This window comes from Molothrus aeneus, unplaced genomic scaffold (genome assembly GCF_037042795.1).
Source record: "Molothrus aeneus isolate 106 unplaced genomic scaffold, BPBGC_Maene_1.0 scaffold_36, whole genome shotgun sequence".
Lineage (NCBI taxonomy): Eukaryota > Metazoa > Chordata > Aves > Passeriformes > Icteridae > Molothrus > Molothrus aeneus.
Window position 1 is genome coordinate 2057250 of NW_027099027.1, and position 27969 is coordinate 2085218.

At 53.2% G+C, this 27969-nt stretch overlaps 1 protein-coding gene and 1 pseudogene across 1 annotated transcript in view; one reads left to right on the forward strand and one right to left on the reverse strand.

The window, feature by feature from the left end:
* Positions 1 to 27969, reverse strand: part of LOC136570728 (uncharacterized) — a 2607743-nt pseudogene that overhangs the window by 2035483 nt on the left and 544291 nt on the right.
* Positions 1 to 27969, forward strand: part of LOC136570729 (uncharacterized) — a 2347277-nt gene that overhangs the window by 1923238 nt on the left and 396070 nt on the right. Inside the window, 2 exon segments of the mRNA XM_066571173.1 lie at positions 13809 to 14478; positions 22750 to 22755. Of these exon segments, the coding sequence (XP_066427270.1) occupies positions 13809 to 14478; positions 22750 to 22755 (676 nt within the window).

A 27969-nucleotide genomic window follows, 5' to 3' on the forward strand; every position in this document is an offset into this window, starting at 1 on the left:
ATTTTGGGGTTTTGAGAGGGTTTTTGGGGATTTGGGGGTGGCTTTTTTGGGCTTTGGGGGATTTTGTTGTGAGTTTGGGGGGAATCATTGGGGTTTTTGGGGAGAATTTTTGAGGTTTGAGATGGTTATGTGATTTTGGGGGGTTTTGTTGATTTGGGGGGTTTTGGATTTTTGCTGTTTTGTTGGGGTTGTGGGGGTTTTTTGGGGAAGGATTTATTGAAAAATTTGGGAGTTTTTTAAATTTTGGTGAGTTCCACTGAGATTTTCAGAGATTCTCTGGGGTTTTGGAAGGTTTTCTTGTAATTTTGGGGGATTTTGTGGGGTTTTTGTGGAATTTTAGGGGTGCTTTGGGGTATTCCCTTGGTGTGGGGAAGGGCTGAGAGGCACCAAAATCTCCTTAAAAGCCCCACAAGTCTCAATAAAACCCACAAAATCCCAATTAAATCTCTCAAAATCCCATTAGAACACCCCAGAATCCCAATATAAACCCACAAAATCCTTTGAAATCCCAATAACCCCAAAAATCCAAATTAAACTCCGAAAATCCCCCCAAAATGTCCCCAAAACCATTAAAAGCCCCACAAAATCTCCCCCAAGATCCAAGGAAATCCTGGCAACACCCAAAAAACCCCACAAAACACCCCCATATCCCACCAAAAATCCCCAAAAATCCCCAAATCCCCAATGAATCCCTCTGAATGCCACCAGAATTTCAATAAAATGCCCCAAAATCTCCTAAAAATCCCAATAAAACCCCAGGAATTTCTGAGAATCCCAAAAAATCCCAACAAAATCCCAGTAAAACCCCCTAAATTCAGAAAGAGCCACAAGAAATTGCAATAAACCCCTAACCACCCCCAGAAAAACTCCCCCTCAAAATGCCAAGAAAATCCCCCAAAATCCAAAACCCCCAAAATCCACAAAACCAGCCACTCCCAGTCAATCCCAGTGTGATTCCAGTCGCTCTCAATGAGATCCCAGTGTAAGCCAGCATGGACTCAGCTGCTCTCACTGGGATCCCAGTGTGATCCCAGTTGCTCCCAGCATAATTCCAGATGTTCCCAGTTCCTCCCATGATGATCCCAGTAGCCCCAAGAATAGTCCCAGTCCCTCCCAGCAGGGTCCCAGTCGTGCCCAGTTGCCTCCAGGGTAGATTCAGTTTCCCCCAGCATCGTCCCAGTTGCTCCCAGCATGATCCCAGCTGTTCCCAGTGTGGTTCCAGTGCCCCCAGGATGGTTACAGACACTCCCAGTATGTTTTAGTTACCTCAGAATGATCCCAGTCTTTCCCAGTTCCTCCCAGTTTCCTCTAGCATCATCCCAGTTTCCATCTGTTGCTCAAAGGGTGGCCCCAGTTGCTCCCAGGATGATCCCAGTTGCCCCAGTTGTAGTCTCAGTCCTCTCAGCATGGTTCCAGAACCTTCCAGCCGATCCCAGTTGCTCCCAGAGTGTCACATTTTCCTCCCAACATGGGCCCAGTAGCTCCCAGTAAGCCCCAGTCAGGTTCCATTCACACCCAGTATAATCCCAGTATGAGTGTAGCCACTCCCAGTATGATCCCAGTCCCTTGCAGTCTAATCCCAGTTGCTCCCAGTCACTCCCAGTCTGATGCCAGTGCCCTCAGAGTGATCCCAGTTGCTCCCAGCATGGGCCCAGCTGTTCCCAGTGTGCTTCCATCACTCCCCTATGGTTACAGACACTCCCAGGATGGTCCCAGTTGGACCCAGTTGCCCCTGCTCTAGTCCCAGTCCCTCCCCATATGATCCCAGTCCCTCCCAGTATGGTTCCACTCACTCCCAGTTGCCTCGAGTGTGGTCCCAGTTCTCCCCAGCATGGTCCCAGTTGTTCCCAGTGTGGTTCCAGTCCCCCCAGTATGGTTCCAGACACTCCCAGTATATCCCAGTTGCCCCCAGCATGTCTGCAGTCATTCCCAGGCACTGCCAGTGGCCCCAGTAAGGTGTCAGTTCTCCCAGTATGATCCCCCAGTCATGCCCAGTATATCCCAGTTGCCCCCAGCAGGCATCCAGTCTTTCCCAGTTCCTCCAGTTTGCTTGGAGCATCATCCCAGTTTCCCTCAGCTGCTCCCAGTAGCCCAAAGTGTGATCCCAGTCGCTCCCTTTCAACCCCAATATGATCCCAGTAAGCTCCAGTTTGATCCCAGTCACATGCCAGCCCTCCCAGTGTGCTCCCAGTATAATCCCAGTTGCTTCCAATCTCTCCCAGTATGGTTCCAGCTGCCTCCAGTGTGGTTCCAGTTGCTCCCTGGATCAGCCCAGTCAGTCCCAGTATGATGCCATTTGCTGCCAGCGTGCTCCCAGTTGCTCCCAGTCAGGCCCAGTATGGGGGATGATGTGCAGGGTGTGCTCCCAGTCCCTCTCAGATCCTCCCAGTATTAGTCCAGTCCCTCCCAGTATGATCCAGAGATGAGCCCAGTGTGCTCCCAGTCCCTGCCAGTCTGAACCAGTTGTGCTCCACATGGTTCCAGTTGCTCTCTTTCACCCTCACTTTTGTTCCAGTCACTCCCAGTATGTCCCAGTGTAGCCCAGTTCCCTCCTGCATCTTTCCAGTTCCTTCCAGTATGATCCCATTTGCTCCCAAGCACTCCCAGTCAGCCTCAGTGTAGTGGCACTCACTGCCAGAATGATCCCAGTCACCTCCAGCATGATCCCAGTTCATCTCAGTATAATCCCAGCAGTTTCCAATCACCCCCAGCAGGCTCCCAGTCACTCCCAGTTCCTCCCAGTTGCTCCTAGCATGATCCCAGTTGCTCACAGCTGCTCCATCCCAGATCATCCCAGTATATCCCATTTGCCCCTAACGTGGTCTCAGTTGCCTCCTGCAGGCTCCTACTCTCTCCCAGTATGATCCCAGTATGATCCCAGTGTCCATCAGTGCGATCACAGTCTGCCCTGGCATGGCAGTATGATCCCAGTATGATGTCAGTACAAACCCAGTCCCGTCCCAGCACGATACCAGTAAAATATCAATAGAAACCTAGAATTGTCCCAGTCACTCCCAGTATGATGCCAGTATATTCCCAGTCACTCCCAGTACGATCCAAGTACACAGCCACTACATCCCCAATACACTCCCAGTATGATCCCAGTACAATCCCAGTATGATGTCAGTACAAACCCAGTAGAGCCCCAGTCAGTCCCAGTCCGATCCCAGTGCAGCCCAGTCCCTGGCAGTGCTGCCACTGCTGGGATCCCCCAGGCCTGTGTGCGTTCCCCCCTGGCGGATGTGCCGAGAGGAGCCCCAAGGGCTGGCAGTGGCCAGGCAGGGTCCCCAGCAAGGCCCAGTTTGGATGTGCAGCCCCCAGTTTGCCCAGTTTGCCTCTCCTTTGGCCCGGGCTGGGTTCCCCCCGCCCGCAGCGGCTGGGAGCAGCCGAGAGCCCCGCGCTGCCCATGCCGACCTGTCCCGGCTCCATCGCCGCTGCTGCCGCGGGCTGCGAGGGCTGCGGGAACGGGGCACCGAGGGTGTGGCTGCTGCTGGGGGAGGAGGAGGAGGGAGGGAAGGGCAGGGATGGAGGGGGAGGAGGCGGGGTAAGGGGGGAGGAGGAGGAGAAGGAAAGGAAGGGGCGGGATGGAAAAGGAGAGAGAGCAGCGATGGAAGGAGGAGAAGGAGGTGGGGTTACGGAGGAGGAGGAGGAGGAGAAGGGATTGAAGGGGGAGGGATGGAAGTTGAGAACGCAGTGCGGATAACACAGAGGAGCTAGAGGGGGTATGGAAGAGGAGGATGGGAGGAAGAGGAAGAGGAGGGACAAGGGCGGATCAAGGCTGAGCTGAGGGAACCATGCGTTCCAGCCTTGCCTGAATTCGCAGCCCCCACCTGTGGGATCATCGCCCCCCCCCATGGCGCAGGTGAGCGGGCAGGGGGAGCCCGGCCCGGATATCCCGGGGGGTCCCTGGGTTGGGTTTCTGGGGGGATGTTTGGAGAATGAAGAAGTCCAAGGCTGAGCGGAAAAGGCCCCTCGGGGGGACATCGGGGGGTGGCGGTGGCGGCTGCCGGCAGAGGCAGCCTGGAGGAGCAGAGCCCTGTGTCCCCCAGGAGGCCAAAGTGGGGAGGCCAGAGAGGGGGGAGCGCCGCCATTGGCGGGAGCCTCAAGAGCCTGGAGAGGGGCAGGGGGGACTCCTTGGAGCCGCTGCAGCGCAGAGCAGAGAATGAGGGGAGAAGGGAGCCCGGGAGCCCAAACAGCCCCGGCATCCCGAAATGGGGAGAGCCAAGAGGGGGGAGCTTTGGGCATTGCTGGCACTGCCAGCAGCCTGGGCAGGGCGGGCACCCAGGAGAAGGGGGACCCCCAATGTCAGGGTGACCCCAGCAGCTGGGACAGGGGGGAACCCCCGAACACCAGAGGGGAGGGAGCAGGGACAGGGAACTCCTGGAAGGCTTTTTCAGGGCTGAATTTTGGTGTTTGGGAGGTTTTTCTGGGGCCCAGGTGCCAGTGACTTGTAGAGATGGACTTGGGCAGAGAGAATTTCAAACTCAACATGCTCATCCCTTGTTTTCTCCAAACCAGGATTGCCCATTGCCAACCCCTGGGAGGCTGCGAGGAAGAGGAAGATGCCCCGGGACACTGAGGCAGGTGAGGAGGAAGTCAGTGCCCCTTTCCCCTCTGTGCTGCTCCATCTCCCAGCCCAGCACGGCCCCCGGCTGCAGCACAGCCCTGGGGGGATCTCGTTGCCCTTGCCTGTGGCACGGAGGCAAATCCCATGCTGTCCTTGTCCTTCCTCGCCTGTTGTGGTTTGTTCGAGGTTTGTTCAGTTTTCCCCCCGTTGATGTATTAGTGGTTCTGCCCAAGTTCCAGTTCTTGTCAATTACAGTGCCCCTCCCACGTTTCCATGGTTCCCCCAATGTATCTTGTTTGTCTCCCTCCCCTGGCCGCCTGCCCGTCACCCGGCACCCCTGCCCCTTTTTCCAGAAGCTTCTGGCCGGGGTGTTGGGTGATTGGTTCAGGGGCCGAGGCCCCACCCGCAACCATCTCCCGTTGGCTGTTTATGGTTGTCAGTCTTCGATGTATCTTTTGTACCCCTCTTCTGATTTGTTGTTCCTGGCTCCACCCATTCCCTATAAAACCTGAGGCTTTTCCCTGCCTCAGGGCTCAGACTTCAGCTCCCTGACCCGGCACTACCCCTTCCAATAAAACCTCCTTCCCCACGAAGATCTGAGTCGCCCTTTCTTCCACGCCTGCAGCTTTGGAGTACTTTCGCCTGCGACCAACTGCCCTCAAGCCTAACATCGCTTGGGCACAGGGCCCAGATTTCGAGTCTGGGCAGTGCCCGGTTGGCTGGAGACCGGCTGGACTTCTCTCCTAGCCTGGGCTTTTCACTCATTTTCTGGCCGCTGCTCCAGTTCTGGCGCCCAACGTGGGGCCCCTCTTCAGACGGCTCCTGACCAGCATTCCGGGTCAGTAGAGCTCAGAAGACCATCGGCCCGCGGACCCCACGGGCAAGATTACAAAATCCCTTGGACGCAGAACTACCCCGAGGTTGAGCAGACCTCACTTTTGAGGCAGCGCTCCCCGGGGACCCCGGACGGCAGCTCCAGCACCCGGAGTCGTCCCTGCTGCAGGACCTTCTCCGCCCTGGTTTTCTGTTCGTCACCCCCCGGACTGGTGAGTGTTCCGTCTCTCTCCCTGTCGCTTCTTTCTTCCCCCGGTGTTCCGTCACCTTCCCTTTAGTGTTCCAGACAGGGGCCGGTGGGTGGCACCCTTTTTGTTTTTTCGTTTTCCTTAGCTGGTGCGGAGAAGGCTTGGCTGTGGCTGCTGAATTATAACCCCTTATAGAGCTATGGGTGCTAAGCTCTCAGCAGCCCAGAAAGGGCTCTTTTTCCAAGTTGCGGGTGTCCTTGTTGGGGGGGGTGTTTCGTTTAATAAAAAGGAAGTTAAGAAACTGGTTAAATGGATCTCCTCTGAGTTCCCCGAGGTCTCCCCTGCCTTGATCCAAGATCCTGCCTTTTGGCGGAGAGTCTCTAAGAGACTCTCGGAGTTGGTTAGGTCAGGGGACGCCTCGCTCTCCCAATTGGCATTTTTGGCAACTCAAGTTAAAAACATTTTGAGAGCAAAAGGGGACTCAGAGAGACCAAGAGTTACGTTTAGTTGTCTCCCCGGGTCAAGTTCGGCTCCCTCTACCCCTAACCCTCCTCCCCATCACCCTAAAAGCAAGTCCGGGATTCTGAAGGGTGCAGCTCGCCCTTCCAGCCAGGCGCAGGGGATTCAGTCGTCCCCTGGCCCCTTTCGGAATTCCCCGTCCCCCCGCCACAGGAGTCCTGGCCAGACTCCTAGGGACTCCTCATCTTCTCCTGGTTCCCCAGTCCCCGTCCCGAAATCCCCAGTTTCTAGACCCCCGTGTTCGCAGTCCCCGGTTGTTAGATCCCCAAGTTCATGCCCCCCAGTTGCTAAATCCCCAGTTTATCCCCGGTTGCCTCCAATGACTCAAAATGGCTCCCAGGGAGCCCAAGATGGAGGCGACCGCATGGCTGAGTTGGCGGGAAAACCCCCTCCTTCTTCCCAGAACCCCTTCCTACAGAGTCCCAACCCTTTCCTGCCACTCAGCCACTCCCATAGTCCCGCCCTTCTGTCCTGCCCCTTTTCCAGTCCCTCCTCCTTCCCAGACCCCTCCTCCGTACCTCCCACTCCTCCTCCCACCTACCCACCCATTTCTCCTCCCCCGTTTCCCACCATAGCTCCTCCCCTGGCACCTCCCAGACCATCTCCCATGACTCCACCCCCTGTTGCTCCGCCTCCTGTCGATCACCATGTCCTACCTCCTGACTCCGCCTCCTGGGAGGGTCCTTCAACATCGGACCTCCCTCCCCAGGTTTCCAGCCACGCCCCTGCCTCCCTCTCTTCCGGTTCCCACGCTCCCCCTTCCGGTTCCCACGGTCCGGGGTCCGGGGGGGGGGGGTCGGGAACCAGGGACCGGGGTCTGCTGCTATACCATCGGCAGCCCCGGTCGTTTACCACCCTGAGGGGGACGGTGGGGTGCGCAGGCAGTGGGTCCCCCTTAACCATACTCAAATCAAAGAGCTGGTCAAGGCCCAAAAAGACTATGGCCGGGACAACGAGTACTTCCGGGGAGTGTTGCAGGCGACACTCTCCGAGGCCGATGTCACCCCCTATGACATCCGGCGCCTCTTCACTTGCCCGCTCAATCCCACCGAGCGGGCGATGTGGGAGGCCGCCTGGAAGAGGGGAGTGACAGAAGCTCTCCCGGGCCTGTGGGGTCAACCCCATACCGGGGTGGACCTCATGGGAAATGTCCTGGCTGTTGACCAGCTCTTGGGGACCGGGAACTGGGAGGATGGGTACTCGCAGGCGAGTACCCTACCCCAGGAGGCGCTCCGGGTGACGGCCCGTGCGGCTGAGAAAGCGTTCCTGGCACTGCCGGGGGCGGCCCCCTCTCTCTCCTTTTCAAAGATCTTCCAGGGCGCAGAAGAGCCATTCCTCGACTTCGTTGAGAAGTTGAGGAGAGCTGTCGAGCAGCAGGTGGCCGACGAAGGTGCCCGGGAGCACATCATCAGGGAGGTGGCGTCCTCCAACTGCAACACCGCGTGTAGAGACGTCATCCTTAGCCTCCCGGTGCACCCGTCCCCCTCGCTGCATGACCTGCTCGAAGTCTGCGCCCGGAAGGTCCACATCATACCATCTAGAGAAGGAGAGAGGAGAAGACCACCACCGCCCCGAGTCGGCGCCGCGGAGGAGACGCCGGGAGACGCTTTCGCCGGAGCCGCTAGCCGTCAATCTACCCCTGGAGCTACCGCTGCCACCGCACCTTGCCATCTGTGTGGCCAGCTCGGGCACTGGATGCCAGACTGCCCGTTGCGGCGGGAATTTTATGAGTTTAAGAGGGCTAAAGGACAGAGGGGGACACTCCCGCCAAAAAACTAACAGTACAGCGCAGTTCCCCCCTGCGCAAGGACATAAATAAGGCGGGAAAGATAACATCTCGCAGGGAGGGGAGGAATCAGGGACCGCCGTCCACCGATTGTGACATTCTATTACCGGATTTGACTTTTACCAGTACTCCCAGGCCGACACCGACTCTAACCACCTTTTCTGCCTTTGAACCCTTCAGGTTGCAGCTGACGGAGCCTCTCCACCTCAAGGACTCCAACTTTCGACTCGTGTCAGTTGACCCGGAGTGCCCAGGTAACTGGGGGCGGATAAGGTGTAAGTACGTCGTTGTCGGGGACACAAAACACACACCACACGAGGTGAACATAATCCCGGGTCTCCTACCATCGGACCCGGGACAGTTCGCCATGGGGCTGCACTGTGTCCAACCCCCCATTTTCCTGCCCAAAGGACAGGTGGTTGCATAAGCGATCCCTGTCCCCGAGATGACTTGGGCCATTGGGCGTCCACCAGCAGAGAACGCCAACCCAACTGTCGCGTGGGCCCAAGTCCTGGGGCGGGAAAGACCACACCTAAATTGTTACATCTCTAAGGGGGGAGAGGGCAAGCCTCTTCAAGGCTTGTTGGACACCGGGGCAGATGTGACGATCATTCCCTCCCGGGAATGGCCGTCACATTGGGAATTGCAAACCGCGCCAGGGCACGTTCGTGGTGTAGGGGGCTTACAATTGGCCAGACAATCAAAGAGCGTTGTACAAATTACGGGGCCGGATGGGCAATTGGCTTCAGTGCGCCCATTCATTTTAGATTATGCGGAACCCCTGTGGGGGAGAGACCTCTTGGCCCAATGGGGAGCCCGAATTGACCTCCCAGTGACTCCCCAGGTTTTTCGGGCAGCGGTCACTGATGAGCGCCCTACCTGGAAGCTGAATTGGAGATCAGATAAACCAGTACAGGTAGTGCAGTGGCCGCTCAACAAACAAAAATTGGTGGCGCTCAACGAGCTCGTCAAGGAGCAGCTACTCAAGGGCAATCTGGTGGAGACCACGTCTCCGTGGAACTCCCCAGTATTTGTCATCAAAAAGCCCAACAAAGATAAGTGGCGGCTCCTTCACGACCTCCGCCAAATTTATAATATCATCAAAGATATGGGGCCTCTCCAACCAGGGATGCCGTCCCCTACAATGCTCCCCCAAAATTGGAATTTGGCAGTCATTGATATAAAAGATTGTTTTTTCCAAATTCCTCTACACCCGGACGATGCTCCGTGTTTCGCCTTCACGGTTCCCTCCATCAACCGTGAAGCCCCAAGTAAGCGCTACCATTGGCGGGTCCTTCCACAGGGCATGAAGAACAGCCCAGTGATCTGTCAATGGTACGTCGCTTCCTTGCTGTCCCCGATACGTGCAGCCACCAAAGACACTATCATATATCACTATATGGATGACATCTTGGTGTGTGCTCCGACCAGCGACCTACTTACCCACGCGCTTGACTTGACAACCGATGCGTTGATTGGTGCAGGGTTCGAGCTTCAGCACGAAAAGATTCAACGGATGCCACCCTGGAAGTACCTGGGTCTTGAAATAACAAAGCGGACCGTTGTTCCGCAAAAATTGGCTATTAAAACCAACATAAAAAACCTGGCGGATGTCCACCAACTGTGTGGGTCCTTGAACTGGGTAAGGCCTTGGCTAGGCATTCCAACTGAAGACCTAGCCCCCCTTTTCAATTTATTGAAAGGGGGAGAGGAGCTTAGTTCTCCAAGGTCCCTTACCCCAGAGGCCCAGGCAGCGCTAGAGAAAATCCAAAATTCCATCTCGGCCAGGCAGGCCCACAGATGCCATCCGGGTCTGCCATTTAAATTCGTTATCTTGGGTAGACTGCCACACCTCCATGGGGTGATTTTTCAATGGGACGTGACCATCAAAGGCAAGGACCGGGGCTCGGGGGATCCCCTCTTAATTATAGAGTGGGTATTCCTCAGCCATCACAGGTCCAAGAGGATGACGCAGCCCGCCGAGCTGGTGGCAGAACTGATCCAAAAGGCCAGATCGCGGATCAGGGAGCTGGCAGGTGTGGACTTTGAGTGCATACACATTCCCTTAAAATTCGATTCGGGCCACTTAAAAAGAAAAATGCTTGATCACCTCCTTGAGACCAATGAAATGCTTCAATTCGCTTTGGACAGCTACACCGGTCAAATTGCAGTTGATCGACCGGCCCACAAATTATTCAACCAGGAATTTACCTTATCTATCAAATCGGTTCAAAGTAGAACCCCTTTGAGGGCTTTGACAATTTTTACAGACGCGTCTGGAGCATCCCACAAGTCAGTCATGACTTGGAAGGATCCTCGGACTCAGCGGTGGGAGGCCGATATCACTGAGGTAGAAGGATCGCCTCAGATTGCTGAGTAAGACGCAGTCGTCAGGGCCTTTGAGAGGTTCTCTGAGCCGTTCAATCTTGTTACGGATTCGGCTTATGTAGCAGGTGTAGTGTCCAGAGCTGAGAATGCCATATTGCAGGAGGTATCAAACATCTCTTTGTTTAACTTGCTCTCAAAGCTCGTGTATTTAGTCTCCCACCGAGAGCAACCATACTATGTGATGCACGTCAGGTCTCACACCGATTTGCCGGGGTTCATTGCGGAGGGCAACAGGCGCGCGGACGCCCTTGCCGCTCCAGTTCAAGCTGCCCCTCTCCCTGATCTGTTCGGTCAGGCAAAGATCAGCCACCAGCGATTCCATCAAAACGCCCCTGGCCTTGTTCGGCAATTTCATCTAACCCGCGAACAGGCCAAGGCGATCGTGCCTACATGTCCCCATTGCCAGTCCCACCAGCTCCCGTCTATACCTTTGGGAGCTAACCCCCGCGGTATATCAAGTTGTGAGGTGTGGCAGATGGATGTCACCCACATTCCATCTTTTGGCCGGCTTCAGTTTGTTCATGTTTCTGTGGACACTTTCTCTGGCGCAGTCTATGCCTCTGCCCACACAGGGGAAAAGGCGGCAGATTGTGAGAAGCATTTGCTTCAAGCATTTGCTGTCCTGGGCATCCCCAAAGTTCTAAAAACAGACAACGGCCCAGCGTACAAGTCCAGGGAGCTGCGAAGCTTCCTGCAGCAATGGGGAATAGAACATAAAACCGGCATCCCCTATTCCCCGACAGGCCAAGCCGTGGTGGAAAGGACCCACCAGAGCCTTAAAAGAGTTTTGGATCAACAACGAGTGGCCGTGAAGGTGGAGTCCCCCCATATCCGTCTCGCGAGGGCGCTTTATACGATCAACTTTTTAAATTGTTCGTATGAGAACCTGAACCCGCCCATAGTGCGACACTTCGGGCGACACGAGCAGCTGCAGCTCAGGGCCAGGCCTCCTGTCCTCATTAAGGATCCGGAGACCTGGAAAACGGAAGGGCCTTTCGACCTCGTGACTTGGGGAAGGGGATACGCTTGTGTGTCCACCCCCTCAGGTCCGAGGTGGATCCCAGCCAAATGGGTCAAGCCCTTCCGCCCTGGGAAGACTCCAGGGGCAGAAAACGTGGGGCAGGTCACCGAGGCGTGTTGGCGGCGGCGGCGGAAACCCTAAGGGGATGGGGCCACCCTTAACCTGTATCCCCCCCCTGCCTTGGGCAGAACCAAGTTTAAGTTTTTTCTTACGTCTCTCCCTCTTGTTCGTTTTAGTTACTTTCACATCAACATGGACCTGACCCATCATTTCACCATCCTGACAGTCATCCTCATGTGGTCAACCATACCGTCGGCAGACCCTTAGATCGTTCCCCAGCCAAGGGCGAACGTATGGAGAACCCTCGCTCAAGCCATGGGCCAGGAGCACATCTGCCTGGACCTCGGCTCAGCAGAAGACCCGATGTCGTCATGCCTAGTGGGGATCCCTCTGCCTCTTTTTGAGTTCCCCTTTCCTTTTAACGTTACCTTAGGTTCCTTACTTCATCGCAACCCCCCTTTAATGGTAGACGCCCAGAACGCCTGGAGGGACGGACTCAGGAAATTGACCCCCCTGCAGTCCGACCCTCCAGAGCTTCATTTAGTTGGCTCCGCAAGGTCTTCTGTTTGTATTTGGTTTCAGTATGCCCCCCTTTTCGGTTCCTCGTGATACTCGGACATTAGACCATCTAGTCCGGAGTACCAGGCAGCGCGATGGTGCAATTTTACCATCAGACTGCCGCTGGCTTCCACCCTTGGCGTAAAACCATTAGCGCTGCCCGGAGGAACCTTTTTTATTTGCAGAGACCGGGCGTGGGCAGGCATCCCCCCTCGTCTGGCCGGAGGCGTCTGTACTTTCGGCAAGCTGACGCTGCTTACCCCCAGCGTTACTCAAATTAGAAATTGGAAGATTAAGAAGTCGCAGCCTGAATTGGCCATTTCCAAAAGGGATCTTCGAGACTTCGACCCAGATTGCGACTCCAAAATTGAACATTGGGCAAGACCAAAATCGATTGCACTCACCATCTTTTTGCCTTGGGTGTCAATCGCTAAGTCTCTGGGTGAATTGGGCCGCCTAGAGTGTTGGGTGGCAAAGCAGGCGAATTTGACCTCAGCTGCTTTGACTGACCTCCTCACAGACGAGGAGATAACTAGGAAGGCGACCCTGCAAAATCGGGCGGCCATCGATTTCCTCCTGCTGCTCCACCATCACAGCTGTGAGGAATTCGAGGGCCTGTGCTGCTTGAATTTGTCATCTAAGACAGAAGATGCGAGGGTCTCCATACGCAAAATGAAAGAAATCGTCCATGAAATCAAAAACGAGACGTCGGACTGGCTGGGGAACCTGTTTAAAGGCTGGGGACTGTCGGGATGGGCCGGGTCCATACTTCGATCTGTTTTGTATTTGGTTTCAGTTGTAGTCATCATCGCTGCCGCCTGCTCCCTGCTGTGGGGACTAATCAAGAGACTTTTTTTGAATGCCACAGCAGCCCAAGTGAACCACCTGGAACTCCCCGGAGTCGAGGAAGACCCTGTCTCGACTTCAGGCTCCGAGAGCGCAGACAGCGAAAGCATAGATTCTGAAACAGCTCGAGAGATGACGACCGTTTAGCTTAAAGACTTGGTTGATTCCCCTCCCGGTTTCTTTTTCTTCTTAAACAAAAAAGGGGGAGATGTTGTGGTTTGTTCGAGGTTTGTTCAGTTTTCCCCCCACTGATGTATTAGTGGTTCTGCCCAAGTTCCAGTTCTTGTCAATTACAGTGCCCCTCCCACGTTTCCATGGTTCCCCCAATGTATCTTGTTTGTCTCCCTCCCCTGGCCGCCTGCCCGTCACCCGGCACCCCTGCCCCTTTTTCCAGAAGCTTCTGGCCGGGGTGTTGGGTGATTCGTTCAGGGGCCGAGGCCCCACCCGCAACCATCTCCCGTTGGCTGTTTATGGTTGTCAGTCTTCGATGTATCTTTTGTACCCCTCTTCTGATTTGTTGTTCCTGGCTCCACCCATGCCCTATAAAACCTGAGGCTTTTCCCTGCCTCAGGGCTCAGACTTCAGCTCCCCGACCCACCACTACCCCCTCCAATAAAACCTTCTTCCCCATGAAGCTCTGAGTCGCCCTTTCTTCCACGCCTGCAGCTTTGGAGTACTTTCGCCTGCGACCAACTGCCCTCAAGCCTAACATCGCTTGGGCACAGGGCCCGGATTTCGAGTCTGGGCAGTGCCCGGTTGGCTGGAGACCGGCTGGACTTCTCTCCTAGCCTGGGCTTTTCACTCATTTTCTGGCTGCTGCTCCACTCGCCCAGAGCAGGAGCTGAGCATGGAGAGCAGGGAGGACAAATGCCCGCGGCAGAACCTGGTGGCAGAGGCCGTTTTGAGCGGCTCCACGGCACAGGAAGCCAACGGGGAGGAAAAGGCCCGGAGATGCCGCACGAGGAGGGGCTGCAAACGCAGATGGCGGGGATGTGAGGGGGAAAGAGCCAGCCTGGGCCGGGAAGGCAGCCGGAGATGGAGCCAGAGCTCGGAGCTGGTGCTCCATGAGCAGTTCCATGATGGGGAGAAGCCCCACACGTGCAAGGAGTGTGGGAAGAGCTTCAGGTGGAACTCCAACCTGATCAGGCACCAGAGGACCCACACTGGGGAACGGCCCTACGAGTGTGGGGAGTGTGGGAAGAGCTTCAGCCAGAGCTCCAGCCTAATCAGGCACCAGATGACCCACACTGGGGAGAGGCCCTATGAGTGCTCCAAGTGTGGGAAGAGGTTTCAGACCAGCTCCAGTCTCCTCCAGCACTATTGTATTCACACAGAGGAGAGGCCCTTCCAATGCCCCGACTGTGGGAAGGGATTCAAGCACAACTCCACCCTTGTCAAGCACTGGCACATCCACACAGGGGAGAGGCCCTACGAGTGTGATAAATGCAGGAAGAGGTTTCTGACCAGCTCCAATCTCCTCCGGCACTATCGGATTCACACAGAGGAGAGGCCCTTCCAATGCCCAGACTGCGGGAAGGGATTCAAGTACAACTCTGACCTCGTCACCCACCGGCGCATCCACAGTGGGGAGAGGCCCTACGAGTGTCCCCAGTGTGGGAAGAGCTTCTCCTGCAGCTCTAACTTGACCCGACACCAACGGAGGCACCGGTAAGGGAAGCCCTGCGAGTGCCCCGAGTGCGGGAAGAGCTTCGTGCGCTGCTGCAGCTCCATCCCCCACTGGAGGAGGCACTTTGGGCACAGCCCTGGTCACTCACATTCCCTGTGATCCATGCTGGGAACACACCTGGCTGCTTCTCCTTTGGTTTGGCCTGAATTTTTTTCTCTTCTCCATCTCTCTGTCCTCCAAAAGTCCAGAGGGATGGAACAGTCACCTGAAAACCACTCAAATTCCACTGAAAATAACTGAATGTTAACCCCAAAGGGCTCAATTCCACCTCAGATTGCTTGTTCCTTCCTCAAAAAACTCAATCCCAGGCCAAACTCACTCCATTCCACAGCTGTCAAGTTGAGATGGAGTTGGAAGGAGATTGGGTGAAGTGGGATCCCAATTTGGAGCAATGGGATGGGGATTGTGTGGGGCTGGGTGTGTAGGATGTATTTGATAGCAAATAAAACTTTCCGAGTTACTGATTTCTGTCCCATTGATTTTCAGTCAGTTCTGTTTGCAGAGTGCCACCTTCTCAGCTGATTCAATTCCTATAAAAATCCCATTTTTTAAATCATCTAACCCAAACAATCCAAAAACCAATATCAAAATAAAACCACCTGCACACAATTAATCTTTTAAAAATAATTTTAATTTTTCAAGAGTACTTAAGGATGTTATTAAAGTTTAATTGTTTGGTTGAAATGTCTGAGAAATTATAGTGGTGTTTGGTTTTGTGTTTAGTATATTTGTAATATGAATTGTTTAACTAAGAGGTGTTAGATTGCTTGTTAGTTTCTTTAGATTTTTTTATCTAAAGTACATTAGTCATCGAGTTAAAATTTTCAAAAGGTATTTCTTGATATATAATTTGTTTATTTATATGCATTGGTAATATTATAGTAATACTTATTTTTGGTTTGAGTTAAATCATAGTTGGAGTATTGTAAAGAAGAGTTGAGATTTTTTAAATTATAATTTATTTAATTTCAATTATTATTTCTTTGGTTATAATTTTATTGCAATTTGTTGAGGGGATAGGAAGGAAGTTCAAGGGCAGGAACATTTTTTCCTGGCTGGGAACTGGAATTTCAGACCCTGGGAGTGTGTGCAGGACCCCACAGACTGGGATCAAAGATGGGCTGCGATCAAATATGGGCTGGGATTAAAATAGGACTGGGATCAAATATGGGCTGGGATCAAATATGGGCTGGGATCAAATATGGACTGGGATTAAAATAGGACTGGGATCAAATATGGGCTGGGATCAAATATGGGCTGGGATCAAATATGGGCTTGGATCCTTTGGATTGGGGCTGCACAGGCTGGGACCATATGGATTAGGACCACACAGACTGAGATCAATTGGACTGGGATCAAATATGGGCTGGGACTGTTTCTGAAAGTAACTTTGTTCTATAGTTTTTATTTCTGTTGTTAATTAAGCTCAGTGAAATAGCTGCTTGTGTTAAACTGCCTGCTTGGGTGGGATAACATCCAATGCACACAGGATGAGGACACCTGTACAGATCTGCCAACTATCAGCACTCCCCGTCTGAAGGCAGAGTGCACCAAGGCCCAAAAACTGGAGGTGATAAAGAGAAGGAGCCAAAACCAGAGCCAAGAAACACACATGCTCTTAAAAGGCAGACCCAGGGAGGGGCCATGTAAAATCATTCCTGGAATATGTAAAGTAGTTGATGGATATGCATGAGGCTCTATGAATATGCCCCAGGCTGATGTAAGGGGAAAGGTATTTCAGGGGATCCCCGAAGGTAACAGGGTGCTCCTGGCTGAGTGCCAAGAGGCACCCGGCCGTAATAACCTTTGCTCCATGGTCCTGGTCTCCCATTGTCCCTTATTAAACTTTTTACATTTTCACAGGAGAGTGAACGTGTTTTTCACAGGCAGCTTCACAGAAACTGGAACACGTGGGGGTTCCCAGGAGTGGGCACCGCTGATCCAGGGCATGGAGGCGCTGCCTGCAATCGTCCATAACCGCCCATAAGGAGCCTCCAGGGCTTTACCCTCCATGAGCTGCAGCAGCCGTGTCGGGAAAGGTGACAAGAGCCCGTGGAATGGTGCTTGTTGCAGGCAGATTGGCCACTTGCAGCTCTTCAAAACTCCACAGCAGCAGATAAGCATTGTTTACATTTTGTTCCTGAGGCCTCTCAGCTTTTCAGGAGAAAAAATCCTAAGGAAAGGATTTTTCATAAATAGATGTCAGCGACATGTCACCTTTTTTTTATTTTAGTTAAATTAAAAAAAAAGTGTTTGTAATTCTTTCTGCTCGACTCATGCAGAAGAAAGAACAAACACTTGACAGGTTATCTGTTGCCAATCAAAGCCTCAATCAAGTGCTGATGTGGAATGATCAAGGAAATTCTTCACCTGTAGAACATAAAATTCTATCATATCACTAAAACAATCTTACAATATAAGAAAATGCAAAAACAATGCAAAGAAAGTTCAAGTCTGAACAGCTGAGTTTCAGAAAAACTCCATTGACTGAAGACGTTCCTCTTTGACATCTCTGAAAGTCCCTTTTGGTCCTGAAACAGGTTGCAGAATCCTGAAACAACAAATTGCTAGAGAGAATCCATCAATAGTTATCAGAAATCCATTGACAGTCATCAAACAATTTTGAGAAAATTTCAGGAATGTCTTGGCCACTTTATTGAACCACTTGGGCTGAAGCTAATTTTTCACTCTTCAGTGCTTTTGAGCTGCTACTAGCTCTTTCAATTATTTTTATTTATTTTTTTTCCTTCGGAAAGAGCAGCAGCAGCAGAGAGCCTGAGAGGCCCTGGGGAGCCCTGGCCCTCTTGGAAGGATCAGGAACCCCAGACCTGGCCCACAAAACGGTGGCCCAGGACCTGATGGGGCAAGCAAAGGCCCCAAGCCCAAGAGCCGGCTGGGCGGTGGCCCTGGCCCGGGGAACTGAGCCAAGCAGCCCAGGCCCAGCCCGCCAGGTGGGGTCTGTGTTCTCACAAACCTGCACCCTGCTGCCAATGCAATGGCAGAATGAGTGACCAAACGCTTCCTCCTCCCCGAACCACTGGCCCATACCAGCAGTGGGGGAAGAGAAGCTGTCCCGAGAATCATCATCTCGGATCTGGGGATGTTTTGTCCCCACAGCAAGCGAGCGATGGTCGCTTTCCGCTGTTCCCTCTGCCTCTGCAATGCAAATGCAAAAGGTGTTCCTTCCATCTGCCTCCCAGTCTGGGGACCAGAGGCAGAACTTTCGGGAGCCACCTCCCCCTGGCCACTGGGATGCACGGGGGACCCAGGCAGGCACCCCTGGAACCCGCAAGGGGGGAACCACCGACCGAACACCCACCAACCTGCCAAAAACGCTGAGTTTGAAAGCAGGCAGTCGGGCTGCGCCTGCACTCAGCTACCGAGCTACGCCTCCTCCACAGGAGAGGCCGGCCGCCGCAGCCGCTCTCGCAGGGGCAAACGGCTCAGGACGGTCCGAGCTTGGACATGCCACCGGTTCCAGGACAGCCTCTGACGCAGACACAGAGGACAAAGTCCCCAAAGGCGGCAGAACCGCCAGGGCGGCCGGTGGGGGCAGCAGGGGTGCACGGGACAATGCTGCTGTTGTGTCGCTCAGCTCCGGGAGTGGCAGCACAGGCGCGAGCTCTGTCCCTGCGGGAGGGGATGGCGGGGACAGCACGGGGTCGGCAGCAGCTTCTGCCCCTGGCTCTGGGATCGGCCGCAGAAGCGCAATCGCAAAATCCGGCGGAGTCCGCACGGGAGGTGGCGGAACAGCCGGGGGGGGCGGCACCGCTTGCCGGTCGCTGTCGTCGCTGAGTGCGTTGCCTTGCAGCACAGGCGCAGCCGCGGGAAGCGGTGCTTCTGAGATCGGCCGCGCAGGCGCAGGCAGGGCCGCTGCAGCCGGAGACCCCACAGGCTCTGCTGGAGGGACACCGGCTGGAGGGGCCGCACGCACCCGCGGGGCGGGCTGGGGTGGCCCTGCGGGCTCGGCAGGCGGGGCCCCGAGGACCGGTGCCACCCGCGGTGCTGAGCAGGGCAGGGTCTATGGGCTGGGCGGGGCGGTGCCTGTGGGGCCGGGCGGGGGGCACAGCCCACTCAGACCCCCCCGAGGGTAACGAGGGGGGGAAAAATGGCTCCGTCCGAGCACGCTCCAAAGACGCAGGAAAAAAAACAACTTTGGCTGCAGGCAAAATCTCACCCCCCGCTGCGAGTCAGCGGGGCTGGGAAGCAGCAGATCGTCCCGCTCCAAAGGGTCTTCTCCCGTGAGAACTGGGGGGAATGGGGCTTGCCCCCTGCAATCAGCAATCCACTGAAAGGACGCTGCTCTCCGTTTCAAGACCAGGAAGAGCGTCCTGAACCCGGGATAAATCCTGGGCTACCCCAGTCCACGGTCCAAGGCGGCTTCAAAAATGGATTCCATGCATTCCCATATGAACATATCAAGGGCATAGAGCACATTCATAAAAAACCCATAGAGCTTTGCCCATCAAAAAAACGCATAGAAATGTCTCTCTACCATAGGAATTCTGTCCTCTTCACCCTATTTTTGTCAGAGGGCAATAAGTTTCTCCTCTGAAGGGGAGAAATTAACCTCTGCCTCTGTGGGGACCCTCCCCCACATTTGCAGCCACAATCTGCGAAGGGCAGCATTTTCAGGAGGGGAAAAGCTAACAGAACCTTGTGACAGTGTCCAGCACTCTCTGGCCAGCTGCATGGTGCTGCTAGGCTTTCCAGACATCTTTTCTGGAGGCTTTTCAGAAGGTTCCCTTTGTGGTCAGCCTTGCTGTGAACCCTGTCCAAATCAGGATCTTCAGTTCTTCAGCTCCTGGCTAGAATCCACTTCTGTGGTCACTTGTGAGGTGACCATCAATGCCACACACTTGGGGTTTACCCAGTGTAGCAGCTCCTCTGGGCTCTCACCAAGTGATGAATCTCCCTCAGTCACTCAGGGTCACCATCTGTGACCGTGGTCACAGGGTTTTTCAGGTGAGGGAAGAGACGAGAATGTTGACTCCATGTTCAGAAGGCTTGATTTATTATTTTATGATAGATATTACATTAAAACTATACTAAAAAGAATAGAAGGAAAAGTTTCATCTCAGAAGGCTAGCTAAGCTAAGAATAGAAAGGAAAAGAATGAAAACAAAGGTCTGTGGCTCGGACAGAGACTGCCGTGACTGGTCACTTATTCCAAACATCCACACGAGACCAATCACGGATCCACCTGTTGCGTTCCACAGCAGCAGATAACCATTGTTTACATTTTGTTTCTGAGGCCTCTCAGCTTCTCAGAAAGAAAAAATTCTAAAGATGGATTTTTAATGAAAAGCTGTCTGCAACAGTCTTGTAGCCACTTATAGGTGGCATCCCTGCCCTGATTGCCTGAGGCATCATGGGCCCATCGAGCTAGGAACAACTCCCCCTTGTGTTGCCAATCTAAGTCTATCTTTGACACCTCTATTTTTGCTGCCTGATCTACCTGCTCGTTGTTTCAGTGTTCCTCATTAGCCTGACTCTTGGGAACGTGGGCAACTACATGGTGGACTTTCACAGGCAGCTTATCTACCCTGGTAGCAATATCTTTCCAGTCATTAGCAGACCAGATTGGCTTTCCCCTACGCGGCCAGTTGGCCTCTTTCCACCTCTCCAGCCATCCCCGCAGAGCATTGGCTACCATCCATGAATCAGTGTAGAGGTAGAGCTTTGGCCACTTCTCTCTCTCAGCAATGTCCAGGGTCAGTTGAACGGCTTTGAGTTCTGCAAGTTGACTTGATCCACCTTCTCCTTCGGTAGCTTGTGCAACCTGTCGTGTGGGGCTCCATACGGCTGCTTTCCACTTCCGGTTCATTCCCACAGTGCGGCAAGAACCATCAGTAAAAAGAGCATATCGTGTATCTTCTGCTGGCAGTTGGTTGTATGGTGGGGCTTCTTCAGCCTGTGTCACTTCTTGTTCCCCTTCATCAGTGAGACCAAAGTTTTCACCTTCCGGCCAGTTTGTAATTATTTCCAGAATCCCAGGGTGATTCAGGTTTCCAAGATGGGCGCGCTGTGTGATAACAGCAATCCATTTACTCCATGTAGCACTGGTGGCATGGTGCGTAGAGGGAACCTTTGCTTTGAACATCCACCCCAGCACCGGTAGTCGGGGTGCCAGGAGGAGTTGTGCTTCTGTACCAATCACCTCTGAGGCAGCCTGGACTCCTTCATAGGCAACCAAGATTTCCTTCTCTGTGGGAGTGCAGTTGGCCTCAAAGCCTCTGTAACTTCAGCTCCAGAATCCCAGTGGTCGACCCCGAGTCTCCCCAGGCACCTTCTGCCAAAGGCTCCAGGACAAGCCATGGTTCCCGGCTGCAGAATAGAGCATGTTCTTCACATCTGGTCCCGTCCTAACTGGGCCAAGGGCAACTGCATGAGCAATCTCCTGCTTGATCTGGGCAAAGGCTTGTTGCTGCTCCGGGCCCCAGTGGAAAGTGTTCTTCTTGCGGGTGACCAGGTAGAGAGGGCTCACGATCTGACTGTACTCAGGAGTGTGCATCCTCCAAAAGCCTATGGCACCCAGGAAAGCTTGTGTCTCTTTCTTATTGGTGGGTGGAGACATTGCTGTGATCTTGTTGATGACGTCTGTAGGAATCTGACGCTGTCCGTCTTGCTACTTCACTCCCAGAAACTGGATCTCTTGAGCAGGTCCCTTGACTTTGCTCTTCTTGATGGCAAAGCCAGCTCTTAGGAGAATCTGGATGATTTTCTCCGCTTTCTCAAACGCTTCTGCTGCTGTCTTCCCCACACAAGGATGTTATCAATATACTGCAGATGTTCTGGAGCCTCACCCCTTTCCAGTGCAGTCTGGATCAGTCCATGGCAGATGGTGGGACTGTGCTTCCATCCCTGGGGCAGTCGCTTCCAGGTGTACTGCACGCCCCTCCAGGTGAAGGCAAACTGAGGCCTGCATTCTGCTGCCAGAGGAATGGAGAAAAATGCATTGGCAATGTCTATAGTGGTGAACCACCTTGCTGCCTTGGACTCAAGCTCCTACTGGAGCTCTAATATGTCTGGCACGGCAGCGCTCAGTGGTGGAGTCACCTCATTCAATGCACGGTAGTCCACAGTCAATCTCCATTCTCCTTCAGATTTTCGCACAGGCCAAATGGGGCTGTTGAAGGGTGAGTGGGTCTTGCTGACCACCCCTTGGCTCTCCAGCTCTCGGATCATCTTATGGATGGGGATGACAGCATCTCGAGTGGTTCTATACTGTCGTCGATGCACTATGGAGGTGGCAATTGGCACTTGTTGCTGTTCTCCCATCAGGCGTCCTACTGCAGATGGATTCTCAGACAGCCCAGGCAAGGTGTTCAATTGCTGGATGCCCTCTGTCTCTACAGCAGCTATCCCAAATGCCCACTTGAGTCCTTTTGGGTCTTTGAAATACCCACTTCGAAGGTAGTCTATGCCCAAAATACATGGGGCCTCTGGGCCAGTCACAATAGGATGTTTCTTCCACTCATTCCCAGTCAGGCTCACATCAGCTTCCACCAAAGTGAAATCCTGGGATCCTCCTGTCACACCAGCAATAGAAACAGACTCTGTCCCCACATGTCTCGATGGGATTAATGTACATTGAGCACCAGTATCAACCAAAGCTTTATACTCTTGTGGTTCCAATGTGCCAGGCCAACGAATCCACACAGACCAGAAAACACGATTTTCCCTGGCCTCTACCTGGCTAGAGGCAGGGCCCCTCTAAGCCTGGTTATCCTTCTTTCCCTGGGCAAATGTCTTGGATGTTCCTTCAAGGGGATCAGACATGGCATCATCAGCATCATACCTGGTGGTTCGGCTATGGGCAACTGGAGCTGCTTTCTTCCTGGTGGCTTCCTTCAATTCACGCACCCGTCGTGCCAGAACAGCAGTAGGTTTTCCATCCCACTTCCTCATGTTTTCTCCACAGTCACGCAGGTAGAACCACAGCTCTGTTCGTGGGGTGTACCTTCTCTGGCCATCTGGGGAACGTCTGCCTTGGATACCAGAACCTCTGATCTGTACTGCCGAGATTTGGAGAAGGTCTTCTTTAATCTCCTCTCTGAGCTTCTTATGATTCTCTTCTATCTTATCCTCTAAGTTCTGAAGACGTGTTTCTACCGCTGCAATTCTGGCATGTGTTGGGCCATGTACAGCATCTGCATATGCTCGGAGCTTCCTTGCCATATCCAGCACAGTCTCATCCCTCTCATCCCGCTTCATTATGGCTAGGGCAGAAGCATATTCGTGTGGCCCAAGTTGCACAAGTTTCCGTCACATCACAGATGTGCATGGCACCAGGTCTGGGTTCCTAGTTGTCACATCATCTGAGAAGATAATCTCTGCCACTGCCATCTCTCTCAGGCGTTGGATCCCTTGCTCTATGGTCTTCCACTGTGTCTGTTGCATATAAAGATCATCTGCACACAGGTATCTTTGTGCAACACTTTCCAAGACCCGTGCCCAGAGGCTGTGAGGGTTTGCCCCCCTCATCATTCCTTGGTCAATGACAGGATCCTGTGACAGGGATCCCAAATGCCTCGCTTCCGTGCCATCCAGAATTGTAGCCTCACCTGCAGCATCCCAGAGACGGACTAACCAACGAATTATGGATTCATCAGGTCGTCGGGTGTAATCCTTCCGTAAGCCACGAAGGTCCTTCAGGGAAAAGGACTCAATATTTGCATCTGGTCTTGCACCTGCTGCTTTGACTCCTGATTTTATGTCAGGAGGCATTGAGGTTCCTTCTCCTGCATCATCATCATCATCATCATCCACTGGTCGATTGGTCTTGTCCGTGCATTTCCCACTTCTAGTATTGGTAGCAGCAGCCATTGGTTTAGCTGCTGGCTTAGGCTCACTATCTGGTTTGGCTGCTGGCTTTGAGCCTGTGGTGTTGGCTGCAGCCTGAGTGACTGGGACAGCTGCTGATTTATCTCCCTGCCCCCCTGCCTCCGTCTGCTGTCCTACAGTCTCCAACAGAGTGCGATAAGCATATGCCAGGGCCCAGCTCACTGCAATGACCTTTCTCTCCTTAGGCTCATCCTGGTATTTCTCTCTCAGATATTTCCCCACCTCAGCTGGGTTCTGAATTTGTTTATGGGGAAAATCCCAGACTATAGGGTCAGAGAATTCCTTCAGGATTTGGCCCATATCCTCCCATTTCCCACACCCCTCAGGATGTTCCATGCCTGGGTCTACTCCTGAGTCAGGGGCCTCATCAGTCTGTCTAGAAATCTCAGCCCTCATTCTGGAGAAACAGCAGACTGTATAGAAGAAGGCTACCAGATTGAATACAAGAAAGATGGTTTCTTTAACATTCAGGGGAAACTGAACATCCTTTACTACTGATGCAACCGATTCATAGGAGAAGAAGGAAAGCAAAGGCTGAAAAGCCTCATTCCCTGCTGCTCCTCCTCTAACAAACTGGACAAATAACCATACCCAAGAACCATTCATACCTGGAGCAGACCCCAACATGTTTATAAACTTCTTGCACATCATTGCCATCAAGCCCAGCAGGATAGCTATTCTGGTCACTGCCCCTCTACTGTAAAAACTACGTATGAGGGACAATACTAGAACTATTTCAGGATAGGAAAATAAACCTAGGGACCACAGAGGTATTAAAATCTCGAAAAACCCTAGGGACCAGAAGCACATGCAAGCCTTCACCCCAACACTCATCATGAATTCAAAAAGCATGGCTATTAACTGCTTCAAACAAACAGAGAGTAATGGCAACCAAAATACCCTCAAAACAGGGTTTTTCCACTCACTCTCTCGAGCCCAGCGTTGGGCGCCAAGATTTTGTCGTGGTTTAGGGCAAATTTGGAGGAGAATTTCCAAATTAGGGCCCCTCCAGTAAGCAAACCCACACGGTCCCTCCCCCCAACCGGTTCGGGAAGGATTCCTCGGAGAGGAGTGGAAAGAACCTGTTTATTTAACAGGCACAGCACCCCCCAGCACACAAAATGAACAATACCGGATGGCAACACTGAAAAAAGATGACAAATTCAGAAAGTCTCTCTTGGGGGTGGTCACTCTGTTCTCAGTCCCTCCGGCGCTGGGGCTGCTGCTGCAGGCCAGAAGGTGCAGGATTTTGGTGTTTCCCAGGTCCCAGTCCGGAGCAGGTTCGAAAAGGTCAGAAAAAGGAAAGGAGAAACAGTCCAGGAAGAAATTGGACAGTTTAGCTAAACTAGCTAATGAGCAAAAGCAAGCAGAAGCGAAGCAAGCAAGAGCGAGAGAGCAAAGCGAAAAGCAAAAGCAGCAAAAGCAAAAGCTGCAGTCTCTGTGTCCCGCCAGGCTGATAAGAAAACCAAAACAAAACTTTCCCTCTTCAGAGCCGGTCTTAAAGGTACAGAACATAATATCCAACATTAACAGAACACATGAATGGGGATACAAGCATCATAACGTCACCCTAGGACACTGGCATAGTACTGGGAGTGTCTGGGAGTAACTGGGATCAAACTGGAGGTGACTGGACTTATACTGGGAGCAACTGGGACGACAGCGGGGGCAAATGGCATCGGGTAAGGTGTGACCGGGCTCATACTGGAAGTGACTGGGGCCACACTGGGCTCTTACTGAGAGGGACTGAGAGTGAAAGGAACCATACAGGGCATGACTGGGAGCCGCTGGGACCGTGTCGGGGGCAACTGGGATCCTACCGGGAGTGATTTGGACCATACTGGGAGCGACCAGGACCCACCGGTGAGGCGGCGGCGGAGCTGGGAGGCGGCCGCAGCGCAGGTGGGAGCCGCGCTGGGTTGTGCGGGGGCTCGGGGCTCGCTGCGGGCCTCGGGGGCGGCAGGGGGCTCAGGCGGGTTCCTTGTGCCGTGTCCGGCCCGTGGTGCCGCTGCCGTGAGGGCGCTGCGGGAGCGGCTGCCCGCGGTCTCCTTGCGGCCGCTGCCTCGGCAGGAGCCGCTGCCAGAGCAGCGCTGGCTCGGCCCGGTTCCTGTGGCTGGGACAGAGGCGGCTGCCCCGTGCCCGCGGCTGTGCGGGGAAATTCACGTGGCCGGAGGTTTCTGTGCCCCGAGGAGACAGAGGAGTCCTGTACAAGTGACTTTATTGCTGAGCAGAGGGAGAGGCCGTGGCGCATTTGCCGTGCGCTCTCTGCCATTGTTGTAGTTCGCAGCCTCCTTTTTATCCTCATTTTCCCGGCTCATCTCCCTCTCCCTTTGCCCACTGCCTGAGGTACTTGGAAGGTTCAGACCTCCCGATCTGCCAACTGCACGTCCTCGTTAATGTGCACCCCCACTTTTGTAGAACAGCCGATATTCACGGCTCTGTCAAGTCTTTTTTGTTCTCGACGTTCAGGAATTTAGCGGGACTTTCTGTGAGCAGCAGTCCATGTTAATTAATAACATTTATTGAAGCTGGTGGTTTCGCCCCTTACTTCCTTATCTACAAGCCCCTGGCCCCTCGCTCAGCTGCTGAATGAGCCGCACTCTCAAGGTGCGGAGCATGGTAAAAAGGTGAGAGTTGCTGTAGCACATCAGAGCAGAAGCAGCATTCGTTTAACCCATGGTCTGCCAGGGAACCACAAAACCATGTCCCATTCCCATCCTTTCCACGTTTGGACTGGTACATGAGCTGCTTTTTTGTTTCCTTTGTTATCTGTTTCACCACTTTTCCTTTGTCATCTATTTGCCAAGACCAGTTTGAGTCATTTGATTTTCCACAAACTCCTCTTTTCTCTGCTAACAGATGATCTGATCCCATCCCATGGGGAAATGTTGTGTTCCTCATTTCAGTGGATTGCTCAGCAGGAAGGTCAGGAGCTGGAGCTGTCTGGTTGGTTATTCCGAGGACAGCTTGTAATCTAATGGTGCCATTGAAATGAGAAATGGGTTCTGTGGCTCCTGATATGAATTGGTTTGGGTTCCCAGGGGCTGGTCCATGGTGTTGTAGGATTTGTTCTGCTGGCCGTTCATCTTCTGCCCATTTTTGGCCGCTCTCTCCAGCCAGGGCTGCATCAATTGACCATTTTTCTCTAATTAAATCATCAAATACTTGGATTCCCAACTGATTTCCTGGAACTTGTGGTAGCAAGAACATCTCAGTGCTCTAATCCACCCTATATAACATAGACAGTGACAGCACACGTTGGAGTGGGCAGAGGGATGATTCCCCCCATTTATTTATAGTGAAGTTTTCCCAACATTCTCCATTTGCTGTTCCCCTTTGCAGCTTCACCCGTTTCTGTTGCAGGGTCAGATATCCTCACCCTGGGCTCTGCCTTGAGCTGTGCAAATTCCATCAGCGCAAGCAGGCAGAGCTCGGGGTGAGGGGCAGGGGGAATCAGCCCAATTCCTGCCCCAGGCAAGAGACCCAGGTACATTGGCCAGGCTTTGCCCAGCAGGGTTCATTTGCATTTCTAAAGCTCCTCTCCTGGCTGACTAGAACCAAAGCTTCTCTTCCAGGGCAGCCATCTGGTGAGTCACATATGGCCCCCCGGAATCTGCTTTTTTTAAAAAAAGTATTAACTATTTAAGAGTTAAAAGTATCACGGTTAAAGCTCTTCAGTTTTGCAAAATGCAACATAAAGGCGAACATGGAAAAACCCAGACCAAAAATTGATTCTCACCCTTCTGGCCCAAACCTACCTGACAATATAAAGTAGGATTATTATAAAAAATGTTTCTCATGTTGTAATCTTATCACTGAAACTGTAGGGAAAACAAAAACTCTCCAAGAATCTCTTTAGTGTGAGAGAGTCAAGGCATTGCTTGGTTCTGGCCAGGATGTGCAACAGAAATACTTTCATCCACACATAGCCCGGCTGAGCAGAAAAAATCATTCCATGACATGTCAGTTTTACTCGATTTTTCCTAAACTTTACGTAGGCTGAACCAATCTAAATCCACTGCTTTAATGTTCATTGCTTCCAAGTCGTGTAAGTTTTTAGTATTTGGTTTCCTATTAGACTCGGATTTCTTCCCCTCTGATGTGAATTCCGTCCACACTCCTGGATTTCCTTCTCAGCCTTTTCCAGACCAGGTGTCTCCAGCGGTGCGGGGGCAGTGTCTGGGGCAGCTGTTGGTTGCTGTTTGCTGCGGGGCGTTGATGTTTTGTTGCTGGTCGTTATCTCTGTGGGTGTCTTTTGGGCTATTCCCAGTCTGTTCGGATGTTAAACTCGTCTCCATTGAGTGGTGGAGATGAGTTTAACATCCGAACAGACTGGGAACCCCTTAAATAAAACCTTTAAAATTTCTTTCCCAAAGGCAAACCTTTGAGTAGAGAAACCTTTCTGAGCAGAGAAAGAAGATTTAAAAGAAGCAGAAAGGGTACATTTTGCAGCAATGCAGTCGCAGTCAGCCCAGAGTGTGGGTGTGAGTGAGCCCCAGAGTGGAATTGTGCCGCGGTGCTCCCCAGCAGCTGTGGCAGTGCAGGCCCAGCCAGCGCTGGAGCTGCAGCAGTGGCAGCGAGGCTTGGCCGCAGTGGCTGGAGGTGCCAGAGGAGGGTGGCCAGGATTCCCGAGGGTTTGAGCAGAGGATCTGTGGGCAGGCCCAGGGG